The 24638-nt window shown below is 39.1% G+C and overlaps 1 protein-coding gene across 3 annotated transcripts in view; it reads right to left on the reverse strand.

Moving 5' to 3' along the window:
* Positions 1-1792: 1792 nt before the first annotated feature.
* RERG (RAS like estrogen regulated growth inhibitor) overlaps positions 1793-24638 on the reverse strand; it is a 107916-nt gene continuing 85070 nt past the window's right edge. For all 3 annotated transcript variants that reach the window (XM_062591140.1, XM_062591131.1, XM_062591123.1), the window contains exons 3-5: positions 20580-20636; positions 6497-6570; positions 1793-5741 (exon numbers count right to left, since the gene is read on the reverse strand). In XM_062591140.1, the coding sequence (XP_062447124.1) occupies positions 5334-5741; positions 6497-6570; positions 20580-20636 (539 nt within the window). In that variant the 3' untranslated portion in view covers positions 1793-5333. The remainder of the gene's footprint in view (positions 5742-6496; positions 6571-20579; positions 20637-24638) is intronic.

Below are 24638 nucleotides of genomic sequence, written 5' to 3' on the forward strand. Positions count from 1 at the left end.
GAGATTCAACAAAAATTGATTTCCGGCCCTTCAGAACAGCTGTGTTCAGATTTTAGAATTTTCATCCAGAGGTATTTGTAAATACTACATTCCTGTAGGAGGGACCTCTGAGAAGTGCTGTAGGCTCTTTGCCCATACAACATCCCTGGATATTGAGAGAGTATATTGATAATTGTCATTCAGAAATTTTACTTAAAATATGATAGTGGAAAGCTGCTGCTCTGGGAATTCAAGCAGAGGTGACAGAAACTGGTCCAAAAAGCCAGGAGACTGAACTCCACAGATTCGCAGATTTATTGGATGACAGTGTAAACGTTCCTACCAGTGTACTTCAAAACAAAAATAAAAGGGAAATTTCTCAAGTGCAGGAGAGAGGCCAGCTCTGGGAGTGTTTCCTCCAGATGCTGGCTACCAAGGCTGTGAACAGGGGCTTGACCCATCCCTTGCATAACTCCACATGTCCTAGCAACTTAGGCTGTCCCTTGGCTTTCCACATGCGGAACCATGTTTACAGAAACCAGACTGAGTGCGTCTTACAGAAACCGTCGTTATTGCCTCTTAGTAACCTTGCAAAGCGAGGGACTACAAGCCATTCCTCTCTATTTTCATAACTTTGAGGTAATTAGTGCCTGGCATCCGTAATGGAAATAAAGTGCATAACATCACAGTTTCTAAAATGACACTGTTTCCATTATATGTTTCATTTTTCACAGAACATAAAGGCAGCTACATCAAACTGCCAAGGAGCCTTTTTTTAATTAAAACCTCTATCTTTACAGTTGCTTTTTTCTTTTCTTCTTAAGACGTGTAAATGGTTTGAGCCATAAAGAGAATTTCATAAAAGGAACCCCAAAGACTGTTTATACATAACCTTTGAAGACTGCTGCTACTTGCTTTGCAGGAAAGATTATTTTGACTGGTTGCTATTGGAGCAAGTTGTAGAGCAGCCTGACATAACGCAAAGTTACTTTGCAGTGCTATGGAGGGAGATAGTGACTGGAAAGATGCCTTGCCTAGTACTGGGAGGTCTCACCTCACACTAGATCTGGCACCCAGACTTCATGCGCTTCATTGCCAGAGGTGACATTCTTATATCCTACTGGCATTCAGCTGTTTACGATCCATGCTTGGATTACTTGGTTCACCCAGATTTGGAGGAATACATTCAAGTGGTTTACGGCCAGTTCCCCTCAGTTGTGTTGAAGCATCCTCCACTACAGCTTAATACTCAAACTGTGTGTGATTGCGCATCACTGCTATAATGTACTTTATATAGGAGGAAGAGATTAGAACCACAGGACACTGGATTTTTCCTTGGAGACTGGGCATAGCTGTGAAAAGGTGACTGAATCTATGGCATAAAGCTCCCCTACCTCTTAGTCCAGGATTTTGCCTAGGAAGCTTGGGATCGGGATCCATGTCATTTGCCTGGCAGGACAGTGTTTGAATGGAGGGTTTCCAGTGCGTTTCGCTGAGGTCATTTAAAAACCCAGGCATTGTAGCCTTTTGGCTCAGCCTTGAATTGGCTACCGTGGCATATGGTTCTGTGCTTCACGCACTGTAGATGCTATGTAGATCTCTTGATGCTAGGAATGCTGGTCTAACAGCCACATAATTTGGATAAATTGATCCAAATGGTAAAGTGCTTATTCAGGCAAAGTTCAGTATTCACTATTTTCCTGAGGTAAAGGCTAAATAAAAATAAAAGCAGGACTTTAGGAACTGGCCCCTTAAAAGCTGGAAGACAAGAGTTTGGAGACAACTAGAGAAAGATCAATTTATAAGAGTCTAGTACAGATAGCACTAATTTTTATCTTTATTTTTATATTTTCTTATATATTATCTACAAGCACAAGCTTTCATATTTTTTAATGTAAAAATGCATACAGATCATTATATATATAAAAAACAAATAGCCTTGTAGCAAACTGCCAGATGCAACTATCCCCAGGTTTGGGGACAACTTTTCAGGATCCAAGTGCAAACCTAATGGCTGTCCTTCACTCTCATCATTAGTTGCACTGAATCCCCAGATATGAAGATTCTTAAAGTTCTAGGGAAGTTTTGGTTCCTGATCCAGGTCTTGCAGCATGGCCATGACTAACTCTTCATCAATTGAAGATAAATATTTAAAAACTTCATAAATGGCAATCAACTTGTTGTAGGAAACAAGTGTCCATCTCACCTTTCTTCCCCCTTTTTGTTTCTCTTTGTTCTCAACTTTTCCCCACAGAAACGAAAAGGGTAGAAGAGAGGAATTTAATGCTAGTGTCATATGTACATTTAAATAGCAGTAGTAGAAACAGAATTTAAACTGTTCACGTCTGCTGTGGAAAAGCTACTGAATTTGGGTTCATGTTGCATTTGGCCTTTTCAATGCTTCAGCACATTTTGGCTCAATTTGCACATTGTAGAAATAGGACATTTTTAGAGCATAGCTGATAATATGTTGCAACACTGTGAGCAACAGTAAATCAGATTGCATTTAATACTATGTAGTATGTATCAACAGGTTATAATATACTATATTATAATTGGCTTGACAAGCAGCCCACTACACAGAGGAAAAAAAAATTAATGAGCAATTAAGTAAAGAAATCTGTGTTTGTGTGGGAGGAAGGGTCACAAAATAGAAGCCTCCTTTTTAACTGAATGTTTATCATATTCGGCAGTTCCAAATTCAGTCTTTGCAAAGGAATGTTACTATTTTTATTAGAGGTTCTTTATGTAATAAGTCATGTTTGCACAGTGGAACATTTTCTTTCACCATGATTTTATGACTTCCCCATACCAGACAGTGTAAGCAAAGATGTAACTTGCTGAGATTCTTTTGGAAAATATTAGGGCCATAACTTAGCTTCTCTTTCCTTTCAGCTCTCCCAGTATGAATATAATTAATTTATTTTCTGTCGTAATTCATTTATTACCTTTTTGTATTTGAAATGCAGCTCTACTCTGAAACCTAGGACAGGCTTTTAGAGAGAGAGAAAAAAAACAGTTCATATTGCCTAGAGAGGGATAAAATCAATTGCTTAGAATACTGAAATAATAACTTTCCTTGTCAACTCTGCTGCCATGGGATTTACACGTAAAGATTTTGTTTGTTTCAGATTTGTGCAACTTCACTGATTTTAAAGATAACAGAATGACTTGGTGCCTGGACAAATGCTCACTCTCACTTCTGATGTTATACACGATTGCAAATTCAGCTAATGACTTCTGCTGCACGAATAGATACTAGCTTATTCTCTTACACTTGCATTGATTCTGCATTACTAACAAGACTAAAAAGGCAAAATCTGACTTTTTACAGAAGTTAGAGATGACCAATAATTTGAGAACAGATGTGTCAAAGAGATTGTGGCATTTCATCTGTTGCCAGAACATCCTGCCCAGAACGACACAGTGAAGTTTTGACGGCAGTGTCTGTAGCTGATGTACAGCGGCATATCTGCACATGAGGGAAAATACAGACACTGATTCCAAAGGAGTGAATGAATTTTCACTACCTAGATGAGGGTAAACAGAGAAAATAAATAACATCCCAAATAAAATGTACATTTGAAAGTGATGTTCTTTAGTGTTGATTGGGTTAGAGATGTGAGTGAGAGAATGTTTTAATGAAATTTACTTTGGTGAAGTACCTTTAAGTCAATCCTATTGAAAAGGCCTAATTTAGGACTTTTCTCTGTTCACAGGAATATACAGGCTTGATTATCCAGTCCGTTCCACCATTTATGTGGCTTATTATAACTGTATATAGTGCTGTCCAATCAATTATCCTTACTCTTCTACATTTGTGGTAAATTTTGTTTGATGAATTTCTGGTGTTCTTTCTTCACTGAGGCAAATAACCATACAAAGTGCATAGCAGTGGAGAATAGATGTGAGCAGTTTGCTATGAGAGGGCTGCTCTTCAAAGGAGAATACCAGTAATATCCCTATTTGTCACTCCATCCTTTGGCTATGGTTCTACACAATGCCAAACTGAGATGCCTAAAGGGCTGCAACATAACTGGTAAGAGCCACAACCTGAAAATCTCCCCAGTCCTAGTTCTTTATCTCTTGCTTCTTCTGGAAGAAGGCCTCAATAATACAGTCAACAAGCCAAGTAGACAGGAGGGAAAACCTGACAGCTGGCTTAAACAAGAGGCACAGGGAGGAGGAAGAGAAAAAAAAAGGGATGCTTCGTATCCCAGGCACCAAAACCTGATAAAATGCACTTTAACTTGAATGTACCAAATAAAATTACAAAACTTGTGCCTGTTTAAACCACAGATTACTTCAAACAACATCTGGAAGTTTAAACAGCTGGAAGTTATGGCCTTTTGATACAGTAAAGGTCATTTACATCTGATTTACATTTGAGACTTTAAATACTTGCCTTTCCCATGGTTTCGGTTCTTTTTCAATAGAAGACAGAGGAGGAGGAGGAACTACTTGAATTGAAGTAAGACCAAAAGCAAAAATATAAACAAGAGCTATAAACTACCCATAACTAAATCAACAGTAATATATTTTTTTTTTTTTAGTTTGATTCTGCAGCACATACAGTCCAATTCCCCCAAGTATACTACACTTAGAGGGGAAAATGCTGAAATGCCGCTGGACCAGCTAATTATTTCTTGATGAGTTCTGCTGTTTCAGAGGATATGGAAAAGCAACTGAACTTCAAACCTGTTGAAATGTGTGTCCTGCTGGCTAAACATACTATAGGGTCTGAAAAAGACCTTTCCTATATTTTTTGCATACCTTGCATACATCGGCAGTCACAGAGTTGACAAAATAACACGAGCAAGGACAGTTTGGAGTAAAAGCACACATTGCGCCAATTTAGAGCTGGTGAAAGGTATCAGGTGAACCTTCTGGTACAACACAGCAGCCTCTAAGCGTATTCAGTCATACAGAATATCAATTGTGATGGTTGTTGCTGGACTGAGAACTAAGTCTTATTCCCCAATGGCTACTGTGTAGCCGGCTGGCTGGAAATGATATTTAGGCACTACTAACTTGGGTGGAATTGGAGCCAGCATTGTAGAAGCAGAAGATGTTCTGTCAGTGCCAATCCCCCACAATCATTTAGGCCTTTGGAGTTTTTTTGTTTGTTTTGTTTTGTTTTTAATGTTAGCCAGAAGCAGTGTGGCTAAATGCATTTTGAAACAGGAAAAGGTCTGACCCATGTTACTCAAAAAGGATAGTGGTGTGGTTTGTCTTTTCTATTTTTTTTAATAGCAAAGCTTTGACCATCCTTTATTAAAATGTGCCCTGCTTGCTTCCTCCCTGCTCCAAGCTAATATGCTCTATAATGCTTCTCTGGCTTAATGCAGCTCTTTTTAGCTGCTGATTTTGGTAAGCATCTTGTTAATAGCCTGCTTGACATGGGTGGTGGAGCTCCGTCTCCGAGTCTTGCCCTGCACCATCTTTCGACGCCGTACCTCACGACAGAGCTCATAGAAGGCCTCCATAATGTTGCCTTCACCTGTGCAAGCAGAGCACTCATAAAATGCACATGCTAGTTCTGTGGCCAGCTTTTCACCTTCCTCTGTGCTGACCTGCCTGGAGTGATCCAGATCTGCTTTGTTCCCCACCAAGATCAGAGTGACATTCTTGGGTTTTTTAACTTCATCCAACAAGTTCTTAAGTGGCAGCACTTCCTCAAAGCTGCCTCTGTCTGTGATGTCGTAGACCAGCACAAAGCCTTCACCCCACCGGACATGTCCTTCTTTCTGAATAGCATCCTCCTGTTTTGAAAAGACAGATACCAGCCTTTAGAATTTGGCTTTTGGAAAAAGACACCAGCCCTTTACATAGACGTTGGCTTCCATAGCCTGCAAAGCCATGTCCATCTCTTTGACTTTTTACTCTGTACATGTCACCTTTTTTTTGTGTGTGGCACTCAGTCAAGATGTCAAGGTCTGCCTGTGGGCAGGGTGGTAGCAGGCAATCACACAGAACTGGGTCTCTGTTGAACAATATCCAGCACATAGGCTGCGTAGGACTGCTCAGTGTGAGCACCTACCACATTTTCAAAGCAAGGAGGGCCAGCTGAGACAATACCGCTCTACACTTTGGGGGGAATCATTTACTGGGTGACATTTATGTGGGCACATGTGTAGGTCACCCAAGCCTCCGGCTATCGAGCTTCATCAATTGACTGTATAAATAGACTGTGTGCATAATAATAACATGTGTTGGGCTGGCCCATAATCAGAAAATGAGAACAAAATCGTTTTAATGCTAATGTAAATTCTGCCTTTGTTTTGTTCTTCCTGTATTTGAAAACTTTGAATGGGGATCCTTAAGAAGGGTCTAGATCTAGCACAGTGGGTCTGACAGCAAGCTGATGGTAGGGACAAGGAGGATTCTGCTTAGAAGCAAATCTCAGTCTCCAGAAGTAGGGTATGCCTACCACCCTTTACACTGCCACCACTGCACTGCTGTTCTCTACTGTCTAGCCCAGTCAAAGTATTGGATATTAATAGACATAGCCACACACCTGACCAGCTGTGTCTAGTATCTCCATGGAGACCACTTCATCATCAATGGTAGCTTGGTGACGATATGTAGACTCTAAAATAAGAACACATTTAGCACAATTTATTAAAAGAGAGTGATTGTTCCTATTTTTCTTATGGCTACCTCAGCACAAGACGTATGATGTGACATATAGCTTTGCTAAACTTCACTTGTTGGAGCTTTTCCAGCCAGTCTGGAGCGCATTCAAATCCTGCTTTCTACAAAGGAAAATATTTTACATCTCCCCATATGGCAGAGGAACTCTTTCTTTCAAATGTCTTGTACTTAAAGTAGGCTGTACCTGTGGACACTGTACTCTGCACCCCAAAAAAGGATAATATCCTGCAGTAAAGAGATCTGCAAGGCTGCAGACAGTATTTCATATTCACTCATAGGAATATGAAAATTCACTTAAAAGCTGCTGCTCTCAAAGTTTCCAGGTCAAAAGCTTGTCACTGCTTAGCTTGAAATACGACAAGACTGAGACTGGTATGGTTGCAGATCAGGGACCTATTCAGGCTAACCACTAAGCACAGGCTTTATACTGTGATAAAATTACAGAACAGTTAGCTATTTTAGGAATGTCTCTTTGAAACATGCTGAAATCATCACATTCCCCTTTCCTAGCAAGGACTCAAGCACTGATTTCCCTGTTCATGATTTATAAGAATTGCCAGTGGGCATTAAGCATTCACACTGTGCTACAGGAAAAAGGAACCTGTTTACTGTGTCTCAAGTTCTGGAGCCAGGCAACTAATCAGAAATCTAATGACAAAAAGGACTTGTTTTATCTTAATAAGCTGCTACGTTAAGTTTGATAGCATTTGACCTAAAACTTGGAAAACCATCCGTGCTAATGTTCAGATTTTTTTTACTGTTGCTAGCTCACAGATGTCCTATATCAAAAGGCAAATGTGTATGTTATAAAACAGTGGCCAGTAACTATGAATGCTTGGCATTGTCAGAGATGCAATTCTTTTATTTGGTGCAAATCTCCTCAATGTGAATGAAGGATAAGTTAAAGGAAACACATTTCTTGAATCAGAACTTCTGAAATGGTCTGTATTCTGTTGAATGTCTTTTTTTGAATCTACTTAAGAATGTCACCTGTTTATAATCATGAATGTTTGAATGATGCAAGTGCTTCAAACGCTCTCTTCGCAAATCAAAAATGTTATTTCCCTCCTGTGCCACCCTAATTGCTTTAAGTAGTACAGCTGCATCTAGTAGGGACAAATGGTCAATTTAATTAGGCAGATGGCAGCTAATCTTGCTGCAAGGTTTCAGGAATCGAAGCCAGATTTGCATAGGCAGTAAGGTCCCCTTCTGTCCAGGTTGCTGAAGGAGTCATGGACTACCTTTGTGATCCTGAGGATAGACCTACAGATAGAGCAAGAGAAGTTTAAGGTTTTATTATGTTTTCTTCTTTCCTTTGGCATGGCCTTATAGCTGCAATGATTCCTTCAGGGGACTGCAGAAAAGCAGAAGCCCTACCTTAGTGTGGAAACTGCAATGATGCCTCCTTAGCAAGTAATTTCAGTAGCTAAAATGCTGAGTGCTAAGCTGGGGCTTCCTGTGCAGCACTCCATTCCTAAGGTCACTTAGGAATTTATGTCTTTTTTTTTTTTTTTTTTTTAAGGGAGAGTGGTGTAAAGAAGAGAGAGTTCTTAGAGTTAATAAAGCGGTGTTGGCTTTTAGTCATTTAGGTCCTGTGATGCTTACATGCCTTCCACCCTCTGGCCTTGCTAGACAAGTAGCTGTTGAAAATGAGAATTTGAGGAAGTGCCTATCCATGCATGCTTGCAGTGTGTCCATGAAATGTCTTTAAGGATGCACAGTGTGGTAGGCTGTTCTCCATGAAACTGGAGAATAAATCTCAAGGGATAGACTCATGCCTGTTGCAGAAAAGCAGCGTGATTCTTAAGGGCATCTGAGTTCTCAAAAAAGGATATTTTATTGTAAATATAACTCACTTTGGTGGCACCTTAGTGTGGAATTCGGTCCTGGATGATTTGGTCAGATTAATGTAAATATATCTTAGTGAAAGTGCATCTGTTCCTCTGCTTTGGAATGTGCTGTAGCTGTCTAAATTTTAATGAGGAGTGTAAAAACAGTTGGATTTTTAAAGCATTCCTGGTGTAATTGCAGGTATGGGCCCTTCTTTAAGGGAGCAGAAATATTCTAAGAATCTGGCGATCTAGTGAGTTACAGGCCCTAAAGTCTTGAATTCCAGTTAGATGATGTTGAATGCCCTAAAGCTGTAAGATCCCAGAGCACCTTCCGTGTGCATTGCATTGCTTTGGCATTTGTTAGTATCATTCTCCTTGTGCCCCGTTGTATTTTGAGACATTCAACTAGAGAGAAATTAGGTGACTTTAGATACCTGCTGGATCCCTGACTGAAACCATCTACAGCGCAGTTGTCTTTCCCTGCTAAGTACCTTTGACTCCTGTTAGAGATGATGAAGTAAAATAGGTGTTGGGTGTGGTTGGTCTGATCCCTTTTCGTGTGACAAATCACACCACAGAAGCAGTTAGAGATTGGATTCATCAGATCAATTTTAGACTTCTAAATGTCTTGTCAAATATAAAGGGCAGAAGTGTAACAGGATGTGCTAGTGATCTTCCTGATACACGCTCCTGAGATTATGGACAACTTTCTGAGCTCCAGAATATCATTTGTATCAAGCAAAGCCATATAACTAAAGATATATTTAATAGGTAAAAACCTTATAGATGGAGAATAAACTTCATAGCTATGTTTTGCTATCCATAGACTTAGCGTCAGAACCGAACTAGCTCAAAAGCAGAACTATTGATCTGCTGATGACAGAGCCATAGCATGCCTGACACTGTATTGCTAACATTGCTAACAGTTATGATATTCAGCTGTTTGCCATATTTCAATACAAGTAAGTAAATCCAACCCATTCTTGTTGGCTTTGGGTGCAATAGGTTTCTGTTTGTATTCCCAATAACTGGATAAAAGTTGCTGTCTGTGTTGCTTTGACAGCTGACATTTTAGTTTTCAAGGTCCCACTTTTGTTATAACGCTGCAATCCCCTAGTATGCTTGTTCTGCAGAGCACTCTTGTTTCTTGTCCATTTTTTGGAGAATTTAAAGCTTATTCTAACATTTAGACTCTGTCAAGAGGCCTGACAATCATGTTAAAAGTGGTACCTGTTGATTTGTTTTTCAGGCTGAAATATATTGCCACAATAATTCGTTAATGGAAATCTGATAAAATTTCCAAATTACCATATCTGCAAAATAGTTTTGAAAAAGGAAAGAATGACTTTCTTAAAAAGCCAAAAATTTTTGGGCCTTTTACAAAATCCCTATCTATTCTTGTGAGCAGTACGATTAAAAAAAAATTGCACAAGAAAACCCTACTAAGTTTATATAGAGAAAATTGGATGTCCATGATCCACAGAGTACCCATGGATGTGGATATTCAGTTACAGCTTGATCACATCACATCCCTGTGCTATGCTTATTGTGACATACGCAGTAGAGTTTTGGCCTGTAGGACTTAGATGGTCATTTATCAAATCTAGTTGTACGGGACTATACTGATTTACTCAATAAATTTGTTCCAGAAGACTACATTCTTCTGCAGAAAAATTATCATCTGAGAAGTAATTGCTAGATCTTGGTCTATATTCAGTGATGTAAACATCTGATTTCAGTACCTCTTTATTTTAAAGAGGAAGCATATAGCAGGAGTATGGCACAGCTATCGGAAGAAATATTTATGTAGTAATGGCTTACTGCTTTTAGGAAAACACAGTAGGAACAGATAAATCATTTAAGATGATTTATGCTATTTTACACTTAAATTTTGGTCATCTTTTTGCTTTTAAGTATGGAGAGATACAAACTTCACTTCCATTCAGAATATAGTTCATTTTAATCAAAAAAAAAAAAAAAAAAAAAAAAAAAAAAAAAAGGTTAACCAACAACTTTGGTCTCATGGTGGCTTTCAGGCAATTGGAACTAAAAACTGCAAGAGATCCAGAAAAAGTTTTTTGGATAATAATTATAGCAGAGTTTCTAGACCAAAAAGCCTACAGCTTTTGAAGTTGAACTTACAAGTTAAAGTCTTGTTCAGTGATGATGCAGGAGTATTTTTTTTTTTAATTCCCTTAATTATTTCTGATACAGGTTCTTGGTTCCCCCACTCTCCCACAAATAAACTCCCTGCTTGTTTAGACTCTCACAATCTTTGATTTCCATCAGAATGGCACCAAGCACTATCTCATTTGAGAAAAGTGACTTTGACAGCCCTGCAGGAAAACAATTTATCTCCATTTTACTAAACCTAGTGTGGTCTGATCTTGTTCTCCAGAGCCTTGCCTCCATCTGCCTTTGTGAAATGTGTCCCCTTCTGCATTTCCCCTTTGCTCCAGGGACCTGTGTCACATTTTATACAACCCTTGTAACCAAAATAAACCTCCCAACGCCACAGGTCTTTCCTGACTTCTCCCCCCCCCCAACTAGCTCTACTAAAAACTCATCTGCCTGTATTTTTATTCCTTGCATCTAGCTGTTACTTCCTCCATCCATTATTTACCTTATGGGAGGCCTTTTATTCTGCCGCCATCACTGAATTTACAGGAATCACAGTTCAGCCCTTGTCATTTAGAACGTGATTTTAATGCTAACACACTGTTCCGTCTTGAGCGTACCCCACGTTTCTCTTTATTTTCTGATATTTCAGATCCAAAAATAAGCAAAGCTTATATATTAATATTATATATTAATAATACCATCAGATAATGATATGCCATGTGCAGCTACTGTTATCATTACCATGTGTCAGATAGTAAAAGAAGAACGTTACTAACAGAAAATCACAAAGAGCAGTGGTTTTAGAGGAGCCTACATGACTCTGACAGCTCTCATAATTGGACTCGGCTTTTCAAAGTCTTAAGTGTTTCTGCAAATGTAACCCCAAGAGTCGGGAACTACAGAAGGAGAAGTTTCAGAAGGTTGTACAGTACCCATGATATACTTTACACTGTAAGATTAGCACACTACACAAACATTAATGTCAAGGCACAAATTTAAGGCCAAGAGGAAGGAAGTCATGTGGCGGTACTGCAGCCACTGATGGTCCCAGCATGATGAGCCACCAAGCCGCTTTCAGTTGCTGGTTCAGTCTGAGGCGAAGCTCTCAGATATTTTCATCCTGTAGGTGTTGTTAAAACCATGGGTGGCAGACAGGAGAGACCCTGTGGGTCTCTACAGACCCCTGAGGTCTCCACCAGACCCTACAGGTGGGGAGAGCCCAGCCTCTGCCCTGCCTGGCTTGCTAGCAGGAGCTTGCTGCCCCTGGCCCATGCAGGAGGGCAGCGATGGTCAGCAGGGGATGGAAGAAGCTCCCAGTGCTGCAAGGAGTCACAGGGGGCACTGTGGAGGACTGCAGTGTGTGTGAAGAAATGAGCTAGTGCAGTGTAGGGAATATGAGGAACAAATCCATGAGAAATGAGGTTTCATTAGGTTTGCTGCTTGCTGAGTGATTTGGATTCATCATATTTTCCTCTTGTCAATTAAATGGTGAGGAAAATAAATTGCCAGTGCTTACAGAGCCCCACTGGACTATGAATTTCTTGTCTTGGTAAGAAAGGATCTGTTACATCCCTAAAACTTGCTCTTCAGGTAAAATAAGAGGAGGATACAAAATTAACCTGCAGGAGATAAAGAAAAAAAATGCTCTAGCCAATAGGAGAGCAGACTTTTCTTTGCCTTGCTACTTGCAAAAATAAATACTACAATAAAGAAATATTTTGGCCGGAAATCTTAGAACACAGAGTTTTCTTGGAGAAAATATCTAAAAATAATAGAAAATTTTTCTACTTGCTGATTTCTACTGCATATGATTTTTCTCCTGGCTGCTAAGGCTGTGGCTGTTTTGTTTGTTAGGGTTTTGGGGGAAGGAGGGAGGGAGAGAGAGGGGGGCAAGTGGCTGGGGGGGATGGAACGAGGGTTGTTACATTCCTGTCTCTAGAGGTTCTGTCCTTAACTAGCTTCTGCTGGGACAGACAGAGAAAATGTGTACAGATGCTTAAGAAAACTGGGTTTATTAAGGCATACTAAAACACAACAAAACCAACAAAGCTGGAACAGTATTAAGTAACAGAGAAAAAATTTCAAGGCTTCAGCTGTTTTTCTAATTTTTTGACATGACTTTCCCACCAACAGTAAACAGAGGCATTAGTTGCTGGTGGGAATTATGTCCATGACAAGTTTAAGTCTAAATAAACCATTTCTTGCTATTTTTTTTTTTGACTGAGGCAAGAAGTTTTTGTCAGTGAGGCTGTGTAAGTTTCACCTTATTTCTGCCAATATAAATGAAAATTAACCAGTGAGACTTTTCTCACACTTAAAACAAGCAAAACTGTGCTCCTGAAGGTGCAGAAGTAAGCACTGGAAACTTCTGCTCATCTGGAGAGCATTTTGGAATATGATGAGCAAGAGAAAAGGCGGCAAAATATTTTGCAGCTGTAACTACAGCAAGCACAGCCACTGCCATTCTCAATTTTGCTGTGTGCATAGCTACTGCTAAAAGAAAAGAGGGGGGGGTGCAGTATTTTTATTATTGGCATTAGGAATATCTTCATGTTGAGACTCATACGTAAGGAAATAAACCTTTTGTTGTTGTTATTTTTAGATGACTGCTTTCCATGTTATTTTAAACATCTTTCTCTGCTGATCTCAATTCCAATTTAATCATTTCCAGTCTTTGTCATGTATTTTAGGAGCAAGCGTCAGGGGTTTAAGGTGCTCCAGGTCCACATCCCTACGGACACTCAGAGAAGTCAGGAATGCTTTTATGGCTCACTTCCCTAATACGGTCAGTATAAATTCCCACTGCTGAGCAGTATGGCAAAAGTGATGCAAGATGCATTAAATTTGTATGGAGTCAAGTTGTTTATTGTTTCTACTGTTTTCAGTGGAAAAATAAAAGTCCGGGAAGATACTTACCAGGGGACGATTAGAACTATTGAGAGACTGAACTTGTTACACACTGAGGCAGAAGGAATGAGTAATTTTGTTAATAAAAATTAGTTGAGGATACTAACAGCTAGGGTCTGGCTCTAAAATAAGGCTGTCCTCCAGTGAAGTTAAGCACATTTGTCGTAGTATTCCGTAAAACACAGACTGGCAGCCATTTTCCCTATCCACAGATGGTTGGTTACCTTCACATCTCATTTTGGTAGAAAGTCAATAATGGACCACATACATTATTTCTAATTATGGGCTTGGATAAGCTGTAGTTGTCCATGTGTGCTCAAATGAAATACACAGAAGACAAAGTTTTGCAAGATGATGGTCTCTCCCTTCTTCCTTCTCTCCCTCCCTCCACTCTTGCTCACCCTGAAAAAATGGTTATTTTTGATCATGAGCATATCAGTGGTCTGGTCTATAGTGCAATGTAGACTCCAGTATCCTGTTGTGAAGCAATAGGAAGAAGGGCTGGGAGGGGAGATTTCCTTGGGCTGTTTTCCTCCTGAGACTACTCTTCTGTCACCCATTATACCCCAGGGCAGGATCCCTACCTAGCAGGAAGAAGGAACCATCCTTGACTGATGTTTCCTTCAGCCTGTGATTTATTAATGGCCATTTCAGTATTAGTCCTTTTCTTAAAAAGTTCTCCTTGTTGTCTGAACAAGCTGCCTCTCAGCTATGCTAATGGGACGTAAGTATTTTGAAGGGAGAGGCAGGCAGTTTTAAGGCAATCTTGTTGAGTCGGCCACAAGTCAAGAAAACTAGAAATTTCTAAATAGAACCTGATGTGTAGTTTGGATATACAAAGATGTGTATTTCTTCAAATCGTGATCTGCTTCAGTGAAAGCAATCCTGGGGATAATGTTTGTATTCAGACTATATTCCAGCTGTCCGGACAGCATGCATGTTGGCTGGATAAATCAGAGAGCAAAGGCAGTCCTTGAGGCTGAGGTAAAGAATTGATATAAATCTTTTTTCTTTTTTTTCCCCCCATCTGTGCACCTCCCTCTATCTAAAGTGAACGTGTTAATATTTAGATTGTAGGCAATATACAATTTCAGTTTTTACATTCTCTGGATATACAGGATGAATTCAAGGAAACCAGCAGAGAACAAGGCATTCTCTTTCACCTATGTGGTGATACTTAAAAGTAGGGTAATGCACCACAGCATCTGGCTCTGCACCCTGACCCAACCCCTAACTGACTGGGGACACTTCTGTTATACTCCATGTACCACAGAGGTCTTCTACTGACTGCTGCTAGCTACAGTACTTGGTGCATGAGAGTACAGTGGCAGAGTCCTTGAATACAGCGAGTCTCCTACCAGATTTGGACTATTGTCTTTAAGAAAATGTTTATCTGTACTAATATGTACTACACTATCAGAAATATTTCTTTCTCTCTTAAGCACTTATCTACCTTGTTTAACTTTCTGCAGTTGTTTGGCTGCTTCATGTTATGCTGGAGAAGAACAGTGCTATCATGTGCCTTCAGTAATTAAGTGAATGGGACAGTAATTTGTACCACCTTATCTCTTACCTTTACTGCTTTACTGACTCCTACACATTTTAATCATATCTGATGGTGTCTTATGACCTGACTGTACGTAGCCTTAAGCAAGATTTTACAGAAACTCCAACTCAGTTCTTTTTCCAGCTGTAAAAAGAGCGAACAGAAACTTGATCAATTTAAAGAAATTGTGACTTATAGTTAAAAAGGAAGAAATAGTCTTAAAAGCAAAATTACGATTGTTTTAAGACCCAAGTCTATTTAGAGCTATGTCTTCTCCTTCAGAATAATGAACAGTCTTTTCTCTATCCTATTGAAATTGTGCAAACTCCCATGCTTTCTGTCTTTCTACAGCTTCATAGATGGACCATTCTGGCATACAGTTTTGCTAATTATCTGTTCAGAGATAGGTTTTCTTACAGAAGATTAGCAAAGTTGAATGAAATATGTGAACGGACAGAAAAAGACATCTAGGAAGAGTGTGAGAAAGCCAACTAACCTTTAGAAAGGTCAGCCAAAATGTTAGCTCCTTAGCTGTTAATATTTTATAAGTAGACTTTTTTGCTTAAAAATCAGTCTTTAGAGAAATGCTTAGTGTTTCTGTGAACCCTTGATAATACAAAGCTTAACTTTATGAAGATCAGTTACTTAAAGGATTCACAACCCTTCTGTGAGGTGAAGGATTTTATAGATAAGAAGCAGGGAGACTGCACCTGGCTCAGATCTCTGCAAAAAATCAATGACAAAATCGAGAAAAGAACTGAGGAATCCTGTCTTCTGTGCTTCCTTGCTGTTTTTTTCCCTTCCCTATACAGTAAAAATGGACATTTTAAGAATTAATGCCTGAGAAGAGCACCTGACTCTCCCATCAGCACATAAAAGTGCTAGTACAGAATAAAAAACATGACCCAGTTCATAATGCACTGGTTGAGTGAAGTTCCCAGACCAGCTGAGTTGGTGCCTCTGTTCTCCGTGTTTCTTTCTTTTCTTTTTTTTTTTTTTTATTTATTTTTGTGTGTGTGTGTGTGTGTGTGTATGTGTACATTAAGTTTTGGGTATCCTAGCCCCATTTCTAGTTAAGTGAGTATCATGAACTGTATTAGAGCAAAGAATGTGTTTTCAGTGACAATGCTACAAAACTCATTTTTAAAAGCATGCACTTAGCTATAGCTATAATCAGTTTTTTTCTATCATTATCTGATCCAGAAGATTCTCCCAGTCTGTCAGGGCTTATGGGGGCAGATAATTTGCTCTTGCCTATAAAGTATTTTGCAGGCCAGCAGTGCTGTCTCTCTAATGATGTGATAACTCTTTGGGCTTCCTCTTTCCTTTTCCCCAGGAAAAAATAAATTGCCCAGTTCCTTTGATGATTTACTGATAAATTGATTCATCATCTCCAATTTTAAAATTGGTCTCACTTCTTTGATTGCAAGCCATAGTATGTCTCTATATTTGAGTTTAGGTGATGGCACCCTAAATGCTAGGTACTGACACTAGCTAACAGGGGAAAATCACTGAGATTCAGACTGTTACTCCTATTTACTGGCACTGAGAGTAGCAGCTATTCATAGCAGCCTTTAAAATCATGGTGCGAAGTCCTGGATCACTGAAGCTCATGGGGGTCCTGCTTTCAGGCTGTGCATGTGCATAGCTGCTCATGGGCCCTCACTCTGAAATGATGACAATGGGACCTCAGTTTTCTACTGAAATTTAATTTTCTTTCATCTCCTTGGAGTATGTCCATCCCTGGGAAGATGCTGGCTGGCAGGTATTAGGCATTTATTATTCTGTTTTAGTGGCGACAGGCTGAGGTGGGTCTGGCTGTGAGAGGACAGCCTCTAGCAGCAAGGCTGATTGCTGCATGCAGGCTGCAAAACCCTCCACCAGCCCACCTGCCTTGGTGGCAGGCAAATTGTCAGCTTGCCCTCACCCTGTTCCTGGCAAGCAATACTGAAATGTTATTGAGAATGGGAATGTTTGTCTTCATACATTTTTTCTTTTTTTTTCTTTTTTTTTAAATAAATAGAGTCAAACTAAAATACAGTATAAATATTTCCAGTTCTGTTTTAAATCCACCACAGACATGTTGCTGATGTTTGTGAAGCACTTTTAGGCTGTGGGTTAAAAGCTGCCCCAATTGTACCAAGTGTCTTCAGGCCTTCTAACACCACAGTGTACTTGCCTATTAATTTGTGAGTTGTATTCTATTTAAAAACATACAAACATCAATGAATTTTGGTAAAATCCATGTGGTAACCCAATCCTCTTTTTCCGTATATATTTAACTAGTTAAAGAAGACTAAGTTGAATGCTGTATTCATATACTCAATATTTTAGAAAACATCTATTTTTTAAAATGTGCAGTTTCATTCTATCTGTACATAGAAGTCTTTCTTTAGACCTTTTAATTCTAGTGTATAAATGGGATAGCTGTGTGATTTATAATAAAAATTGAAACTGGAAACACATTCACCTTGGCGGTGTTAGGCAGGTAACCAGTTAGCTTGAGTGATTAGGCATCATTTAAAAAAAGAAAGAAAGAAAGAAAGAAAAACATGATGGTGACAGTGACTTGCCAATTAAGTAGAATCAATAGAGAAGTAAGGCTGATAGTTAAACACTCTTGGAAAACAACCTCTGCTGCAGCTGCTCCCTCAGCTGAGAATGGTAAAAAAGCACAGTTATCTTTGTTATTTTTGCGAAGAGTGCTGCTGTCATACAGTGGCTTGCACAGACCCAGCATTACGCACAGAAGTGCCAGAGCTGCAAAGCCCTGACTTCAGTGGGAGCTCCTTGTGCCAAATTCGGCAACGTTCCTCCTTCATGCTCATCCCTCCAGAGAATCTTATTTTGTAGTTTATAGTTTTGGTCCTGGAGACACAGCAGTACGTCCAGATGCTGCTAAATTATGATCCTTAATTTTTGTTTGGTAGGTTAAAGTAGGAAAGAATAGCTATATTTATATGTGTGTGTATATTTATATCTATCTATCTAACTATAGATACATTTCTCTCCTATTAAAATGTGCCATCCTTGGATTAGAAGAGGACAAGAATTTTTATGCTGATGCTTAGCTTAGGACACTGCTGGATTTCCATCTTTAAGCTTTCCAAAGCTTGGTAAAAGCTTTCCTAAAAATAGGAATTGTCTGGGAATTCCTTGTGTCAGAGGATTGATGGGTGGCTGAGAATTTCATATAACAAACAAACTATAAACACAACATTTTTTTGTCACAGCCCCAGTGATTCTGGCAAAAACTCCTGTTGCTTAGTAGCTAGCAAGTTTGCATCTGTTTTACTCCTACACTTTCAAAATTTCTTGCTTTTTCTCAGTGCAGGATAAATGGATCTCACTGACACAACCTGAACTTTTAAATCAGTGGAATATATTGATATCACTTTCTTTCCACACAAATGCCAGTCCATTACTCCTAGGAAGAAACATATCCATTTTTGCCAATCTTCTCAATAAATTCAGCTATGCAATGTGTACAGATAACTGGATACTGTAAGTCACCACAACATGACTGTGGTAAAGACAGATATACATTCTTTAAAGTACTGTCTCTCAAAGCTTTTTGAAGGTACAGTTTATTTCTGTTTGATCTCTGAAGGCCTGAACAGTGGTTAGAATTTCAGGAGATTTTTCTAACACTTCAGAGCCTCCTTTGAATTTTGTTGTGATCGAAAAACAGTATTTTAAAAAGATTGCTGTAAGTGTTTGTCCGATGCTGCCTCTAAATGCTTCCACCAGAGATTGTCAATAACCTATTTCTTAATAGCAGCAGTAGTTCTTTTTTTTTTTTACGTTTCTCAAACCTTACCCTCTGGGCAACTTAAAGCACCATAGCTGTGTTAGACAATTTAAGCTGTTATTCTTTAACCTGGATGAGAATGTAGAATTTGGTAAGTCAGAAGAAATTTAGTTTTTGTATTTTATTGATACAGGAGTGTTGCCTGCATGAAAACTTTCTGTGTTGCAAACAGAAGACAGCTAGATTCCTGATGGTCATGGTTAATTCAGAGTTGCATTCATTTGCAATACTGCAACACATGTCAAGTCCTATACACAGAAAAAGAGGGACTTTTCTTAATGGTGCAAAAATAAATATTTTTTTCAGCATGCTAATATACTAGTTCGTGTGTTTAAACAAGGCAATAAGGATATTTTTTACATGCAGTGTTCCTGTAAGACATAAATGAAGTTAGACTATATTGATACAAAAACTTTAGATACATGTATTATCAAACTCTGAAAATGATATATCAGTGATAGATATGTGAGGTTTACCCAGTAAAATATTAAACATTATGTCCCACTCTATACTATAGAACAGGTGACAGCTATAGTTTACTGATGGATATACTGATATTAGCAGAAAAAAGATATATTTGGCTTCAGGTTTAGTTCTGAGAACTGTCTTCCTGAAATGAGCTTTCTGAAAATCTGTCAATCATTCAGAAAAAAGTACCAAGTATGATATTGGATACTTTGCTTTTTTGAAGGAGCTGCTTGAATTCGGTAATGAGGTGCATTAAAATTGTTTGCTTTTGCTGTGTAGGTTTATGTTGTTCTCTAGCATATCTTTAGCGTGACCTTTTACAGAAGCAAACCCAACAAAGAAATAGGCTTTTAACTAGAAAATCTTCATCTGAATCTCAAAGGGAAATTAAGAAGGAGGTGGCAATGGACTGTAGGAGAAAAGAGAATTTCCTGGCCTCTTCAGCACGTGTGAATTATTTAGTTCAGAGGTTTTGAAGCTGGCTTTTACATTTGGCTGCCTTCTTTCAGGTTTCTTGGCCTAGATTTTCTATGGTCCTGAGCATTCAAATATTTGCTAACTTAAGAAATACTAAGAACTCCATTGGCCCAAATATTCAAGAAGTCTGTAAATCAGAGCAACTGCTTGAAATCTAAATTTAAGACAGCTGTGCCAACTTTTCAATAGTGCCAAACACAACACAGCTGAGTGGGAGCTATGGGGGGGGGGGAAAGGAGTGAAGGAGGGAAGGAGGGGAGAGTGTTGATGTGCTCTTGATGACTGGTGTCCCTATCTGCTCACCTTAACTTTGAGATGAGTTTTTGAAAGCTGAGGACTAAAATACTTAGCTAAAGGTAGGTAGAGTGCAAGAAGCTATAAAATTATTCTTTCCTTGCTTTTTGAGATTTGTATATCAGATATCTTCTTCCGCAACAGTTGCTGGTTGGGTTATCCATGAGCAGAAAGTTGATCACACACTAAGTGTTTTAGTCCTCAGAATAAAATATTTGTGCAGTTGCCTTCAGAGACAAAATTCTCGCTGAATTCTGTGTGAGTAGAATTTTTCCTCATATATTAATTCAGCTTTCATTTGAGTGCATTAGTGCTTCTCTATCCTGCCATCTTCGCTAATAATTATTCCCAGCTTTAAATGACCACAGGGGTTTTTACAGCAAACTTAAAGGTTGACTAAAGCTTGGAATTTTAACTGAATGATTTTCCATTACTTCACCCATGCTATTATATACAGGATACCACGTGTATAGAATAAAATGTAACCTACCTAGTGTCGGGTCATACTCCCAGATGAACCGTTTGGTCAGGAAACGTACAACGAGAGCTGGAGGAACAAAAAGATTACAGATGAGATGCACAAGCCATCAACTCATCCAGTTTTAAAGTTTTGCCAACAAGCCTTTCTGTGTGAATGCTCAAGTTGCAGCTCTTCTGCAAGTAGAATTTAATGCTGCTGTTGGGACTAGTAAGTGGGCCTGGAACAGTGAAAAGACCTTGACACTTTTAGAAAGGGGAATGTTTTTAAAAATAGAAAAAAAATAACCATTTACTCATGTAACAATGCAGAACAAATGATATCAGAAGGTTTTCAGTAACCCTATGGGTTTTTTTTTTTTTCATGATAGTGCCTACCATTAAAAAGACAAAACAACCCTTCATTTGTAGTGCTATGAGCAGATGACGTTTTAAAAAAACACTAATTTTTTGGATACTTTAGATCTTGCATGGCTACTAGGAAAAGGGTTGGCAAGTTTTGAACCAGGATGCTTTGAAATGTCAAAACCAGAAGTGTTCAGAATCTTTTAATTCTTCCAAATCTTTCCCTTCAGATTTTAAATTTTGTGAGGTAAATATATAATTAGCTAAATAGTTTGTTTCTGTATTTCAGTACACTTTTCTTGTCTTCCCTATTTTGCCTACATGTCACTCTGAGGAATCAGGTATAACCTCTTAAACTTATGGTCAGCAAATACAGTTAATGAATTTGGAGGAGTATAAGTAAAGCTTTGAATTTTAGAGCACTGGATAAATAGTTCTCAGTTTCAGTTTATGGAGTAAAACCTTGCTACTTATATTCTTATATGCAATTTTGCCTGTCCTTCCACCCATCAAACTTGTACTCCAAAGTTTGTGTCAGGATATTGATTATGTTCTAGCCATCTACCTTTAAACCAAGAAGTGCCTTGAATTCCTAGCGGTATAAATGAATCATTCACCACTGCCAAATATTCAAAATCCTTTCTGCATTTCTAAGATGTGGACAGAAACATCACTGCAGTAGCTGCAAAAGTAGTGATTTCAGCTATAGGAAAAGCTTTCTAGGTTGTCAGCCTTTGGGACTGTTCTGTTCTTTTTTCAGTTGCAGGTGGCCAGTTGAAGGTGACATCTAAACCCAGTTCTGATTCTTCTTGAAATGAAAGCAATAGCAACACCTCACATCCCTTATGTCTGTGCCCAAGAGTAGGACAGGGCTCAAAACTTAACAGAACAAACCTAATTGTTTCCTAATTGTTTTTAACAAATTTAAAACGGATTTACAGAAGAATACAAGTTATTGGGAAGACTTTACTATGTCTTGTGCTTGGAGGGGGTAATTAGAAGCTGATACCATGGAACTGAGATCAGCACACAAGAGACAGTTTCAAATCAGGGTTATTTCACAGGTGAATGTGTCAGTTTTCATCCAAAGTAACTTTTCAAGTCATAGTCATAGTGTGGATGTAATTAAACTAGTAGAAGGTATCTCTGTAGCTTATTTCCAAACTGTAATGATATCTGTACTAGGGATTTTCATCCACATTTTACCTCAGCTGGAATAGTTTAAGCATCCCGACATTTCAAAAGTTGCTCATAAGTGTTCTCTAATTGCTAGTAATTAGTTCTCTAACTGCTAGTAAAATACACAGCATATTTTTTCTTGTTTTGACTAGGGGAGGTATGCAGGGTAAGAGTTCTTCTGACATGCTTTTAGAAGGCTCCTTAGCACATTCCTTTTAGAGAAAAAGGTTTGAAATATGCTTCCAGGAGTACTGTAGCCCATTATGGTGATAAGCTTGCTTGCTTGAGGGTGCAGAACAAACAGCACAAGATCTATTCCAACTCATCCATTCTGGATACACTGTGGTTTTCACAGATGCTCAGGATGGCCAAGTATTCCCAGAAAAGGTTAGCTGGTGCAGAGAAGTTTCAGGGAAGCAGAGTAGGCTCTCAGGTGGACTCTAAAGATGGAGAATTACAATTCAGTTTTGTTTCAGAATAGAGAATTCATGTGGGTGTAACCACGGTCTTTCTCGTTTCTCAGCTATCGCTATTTAACTGTCTTTTAAGAGCATTGCCTACGCATACATAGCAATGCTGTTAAAGAGCAGAAGAAAACCCCATGGGATGGTCCTTATTGCAGTGCACTTGCACCCTGCTGTATTATGATTTGGGAGGGCTCCTGGGAAGCTAACTCACAGGCAAAAGCATTTCCCTTGCTGTGCAGCCATTGAGGCATGCGGCCATGGTCTGGTCATCCTCCTGATTATTCAGGGTAATAATCAGCACTACCCCTGAGCAGGGTAGTGCTTCCTGAGCCAAATACTTGTTGGTGAGAAAAAGAGGGAGAAGACCTGATTCCAATGGTAGCCCAGAGGAGGTGACAGAAAGCAAAAAGGAAAGGTAGAAGTGGACTGTGCCTGCTGAGATGAACCTGGGAGAACAGAGGTACGGTCACACATGCTGGAAGGAAAGAGGCAGGCTTGTGTGAGCAAAGCAGAGATGAAGAATAGGAGATCACAGCTGTGAGCTCTGGCGAGGAGAGAGAAAGTAGGTTGTATGTTGTTTGAGGGGTTGTATTCCCCTCAAACAGGGAAGGCCTCTATGCAGAAGTAATAAATGATCATATACCCGGGAGGAAGCTGAACGAAAGGAAGGAAGGTGGGGAAGAAGCTAGCCATATGCAGGGCCAGATGGCAATTAGTATTACCTGCTGGCCGGTGGAAGCCCTGGGAGTCGCCTGCTAGGAACAGCTGATAACAAAGTACTCGTGAGTGTGTGTATACATATATATATAAAAGATATATATATATTTATATATATATTGTATAAAACTTTTGTATTAAAACATATATGTGACTTTGTGATCTGATTTAACTGAAACAAGTCAATGACAGGAAAGCTGGGAAGAGTATCCAAGCGCTCAGGCTGCCAGTGGGCAGACCAGCTTGCTAGCTCACACTGCCTGCCCTAAAAATGATCTCCCTAGAACAAGGGTATTACTGTGGAGCCATTTTGTTTATGTTGAGTTCACTTACTGCCAGATTACATCACTCTTGTTTTAGTAAAGTAACTTCTGCCAGCAGAAGAATCAGAAATGAGAACATTAGGAATTCACTGTACTTAGAACTATAGTACTCAGACTTCTGCCCTTGGCCTAAATGCCATTTCAAGCAAGGTAGGAAAACTTACTAATGCACTTAATGCAGCTCATAAAGAATAGAGAGGGGAGCAACTTTCTTCTCACCTTAGTGTAGGTGTGAACACCCTGTTTTGTGACCTTTCAGCTTTGTTTAGACCTCCTTAACTCTAATATTGGTAATCAGCCAAAAATAACCCAACACATTAAGAAAAAAAAAAAATCAAATTGCAGTGGTTTGATTCAAATTAATATTGAGGTTGTCTGAAATAGGTTATTTCTGATTCAATTAGATTACTAATTCCAGAGTAAATATTAAAACGGTCATTTCCAGTCCTCATCTATGAAGAGAGGAAATGCACTTTGAAGCAGGCAAGATTGAGCTTCATGCAGTACCTCACAGAACTGAATTTCATGGTCCTGCACTGAGACTATTCTAGGTCCTTCCCTGAACGTTTATGACTTGAGAAACACACGAGTTTGCAGACTTAGAAGGAAAGAATCTCCAGCAGACTGTAATTTGGATTCCCGCTGTGCTTTTCGGAGACAGGACCATTACCTAAGGGAATTGATGTAATGTCCCAGCAAAGGAAGAATAGACTCATGTCTCTTTCTGCCTTTACTTATACACTCATTTCCAAGTCAGCTGTTTTGCACAGGGTTTAAATTATGGTAGAGCTTGGCCTGGGACTTTCTTTCACTCATGTTAACCTTTTGCTGTAGAAGTTATTCTTGGAGAAGAAACATGACTATCTGTCAAATACATTCATAATGTAGCTCCACTGAAGACAATGAAGTTATACTATATAAACTGAGATTGTAAACCACATAATAAATCAATTTCTTTGGGACTTATGTGGCTGAGTCCCTTACTCAGCCTTAAAAATCTCGGCCCGTATCTTTTGGAACATTATTATTATTTTTTTTAAA

Source organism: Rhea pennata, chromosome 1 (assembly GCF_028389875.1).
Source record: "Rhea pennata isolate bPtePen1 chromosome 1, bPtePen1.pri, whole genome shotgun sequence".
Taxonomy (NCBI): Eukaryota; Metazoa; Chordata; class Aves; order Rheiformes; family Rheidae; genus Rhea; species Rhea pennata.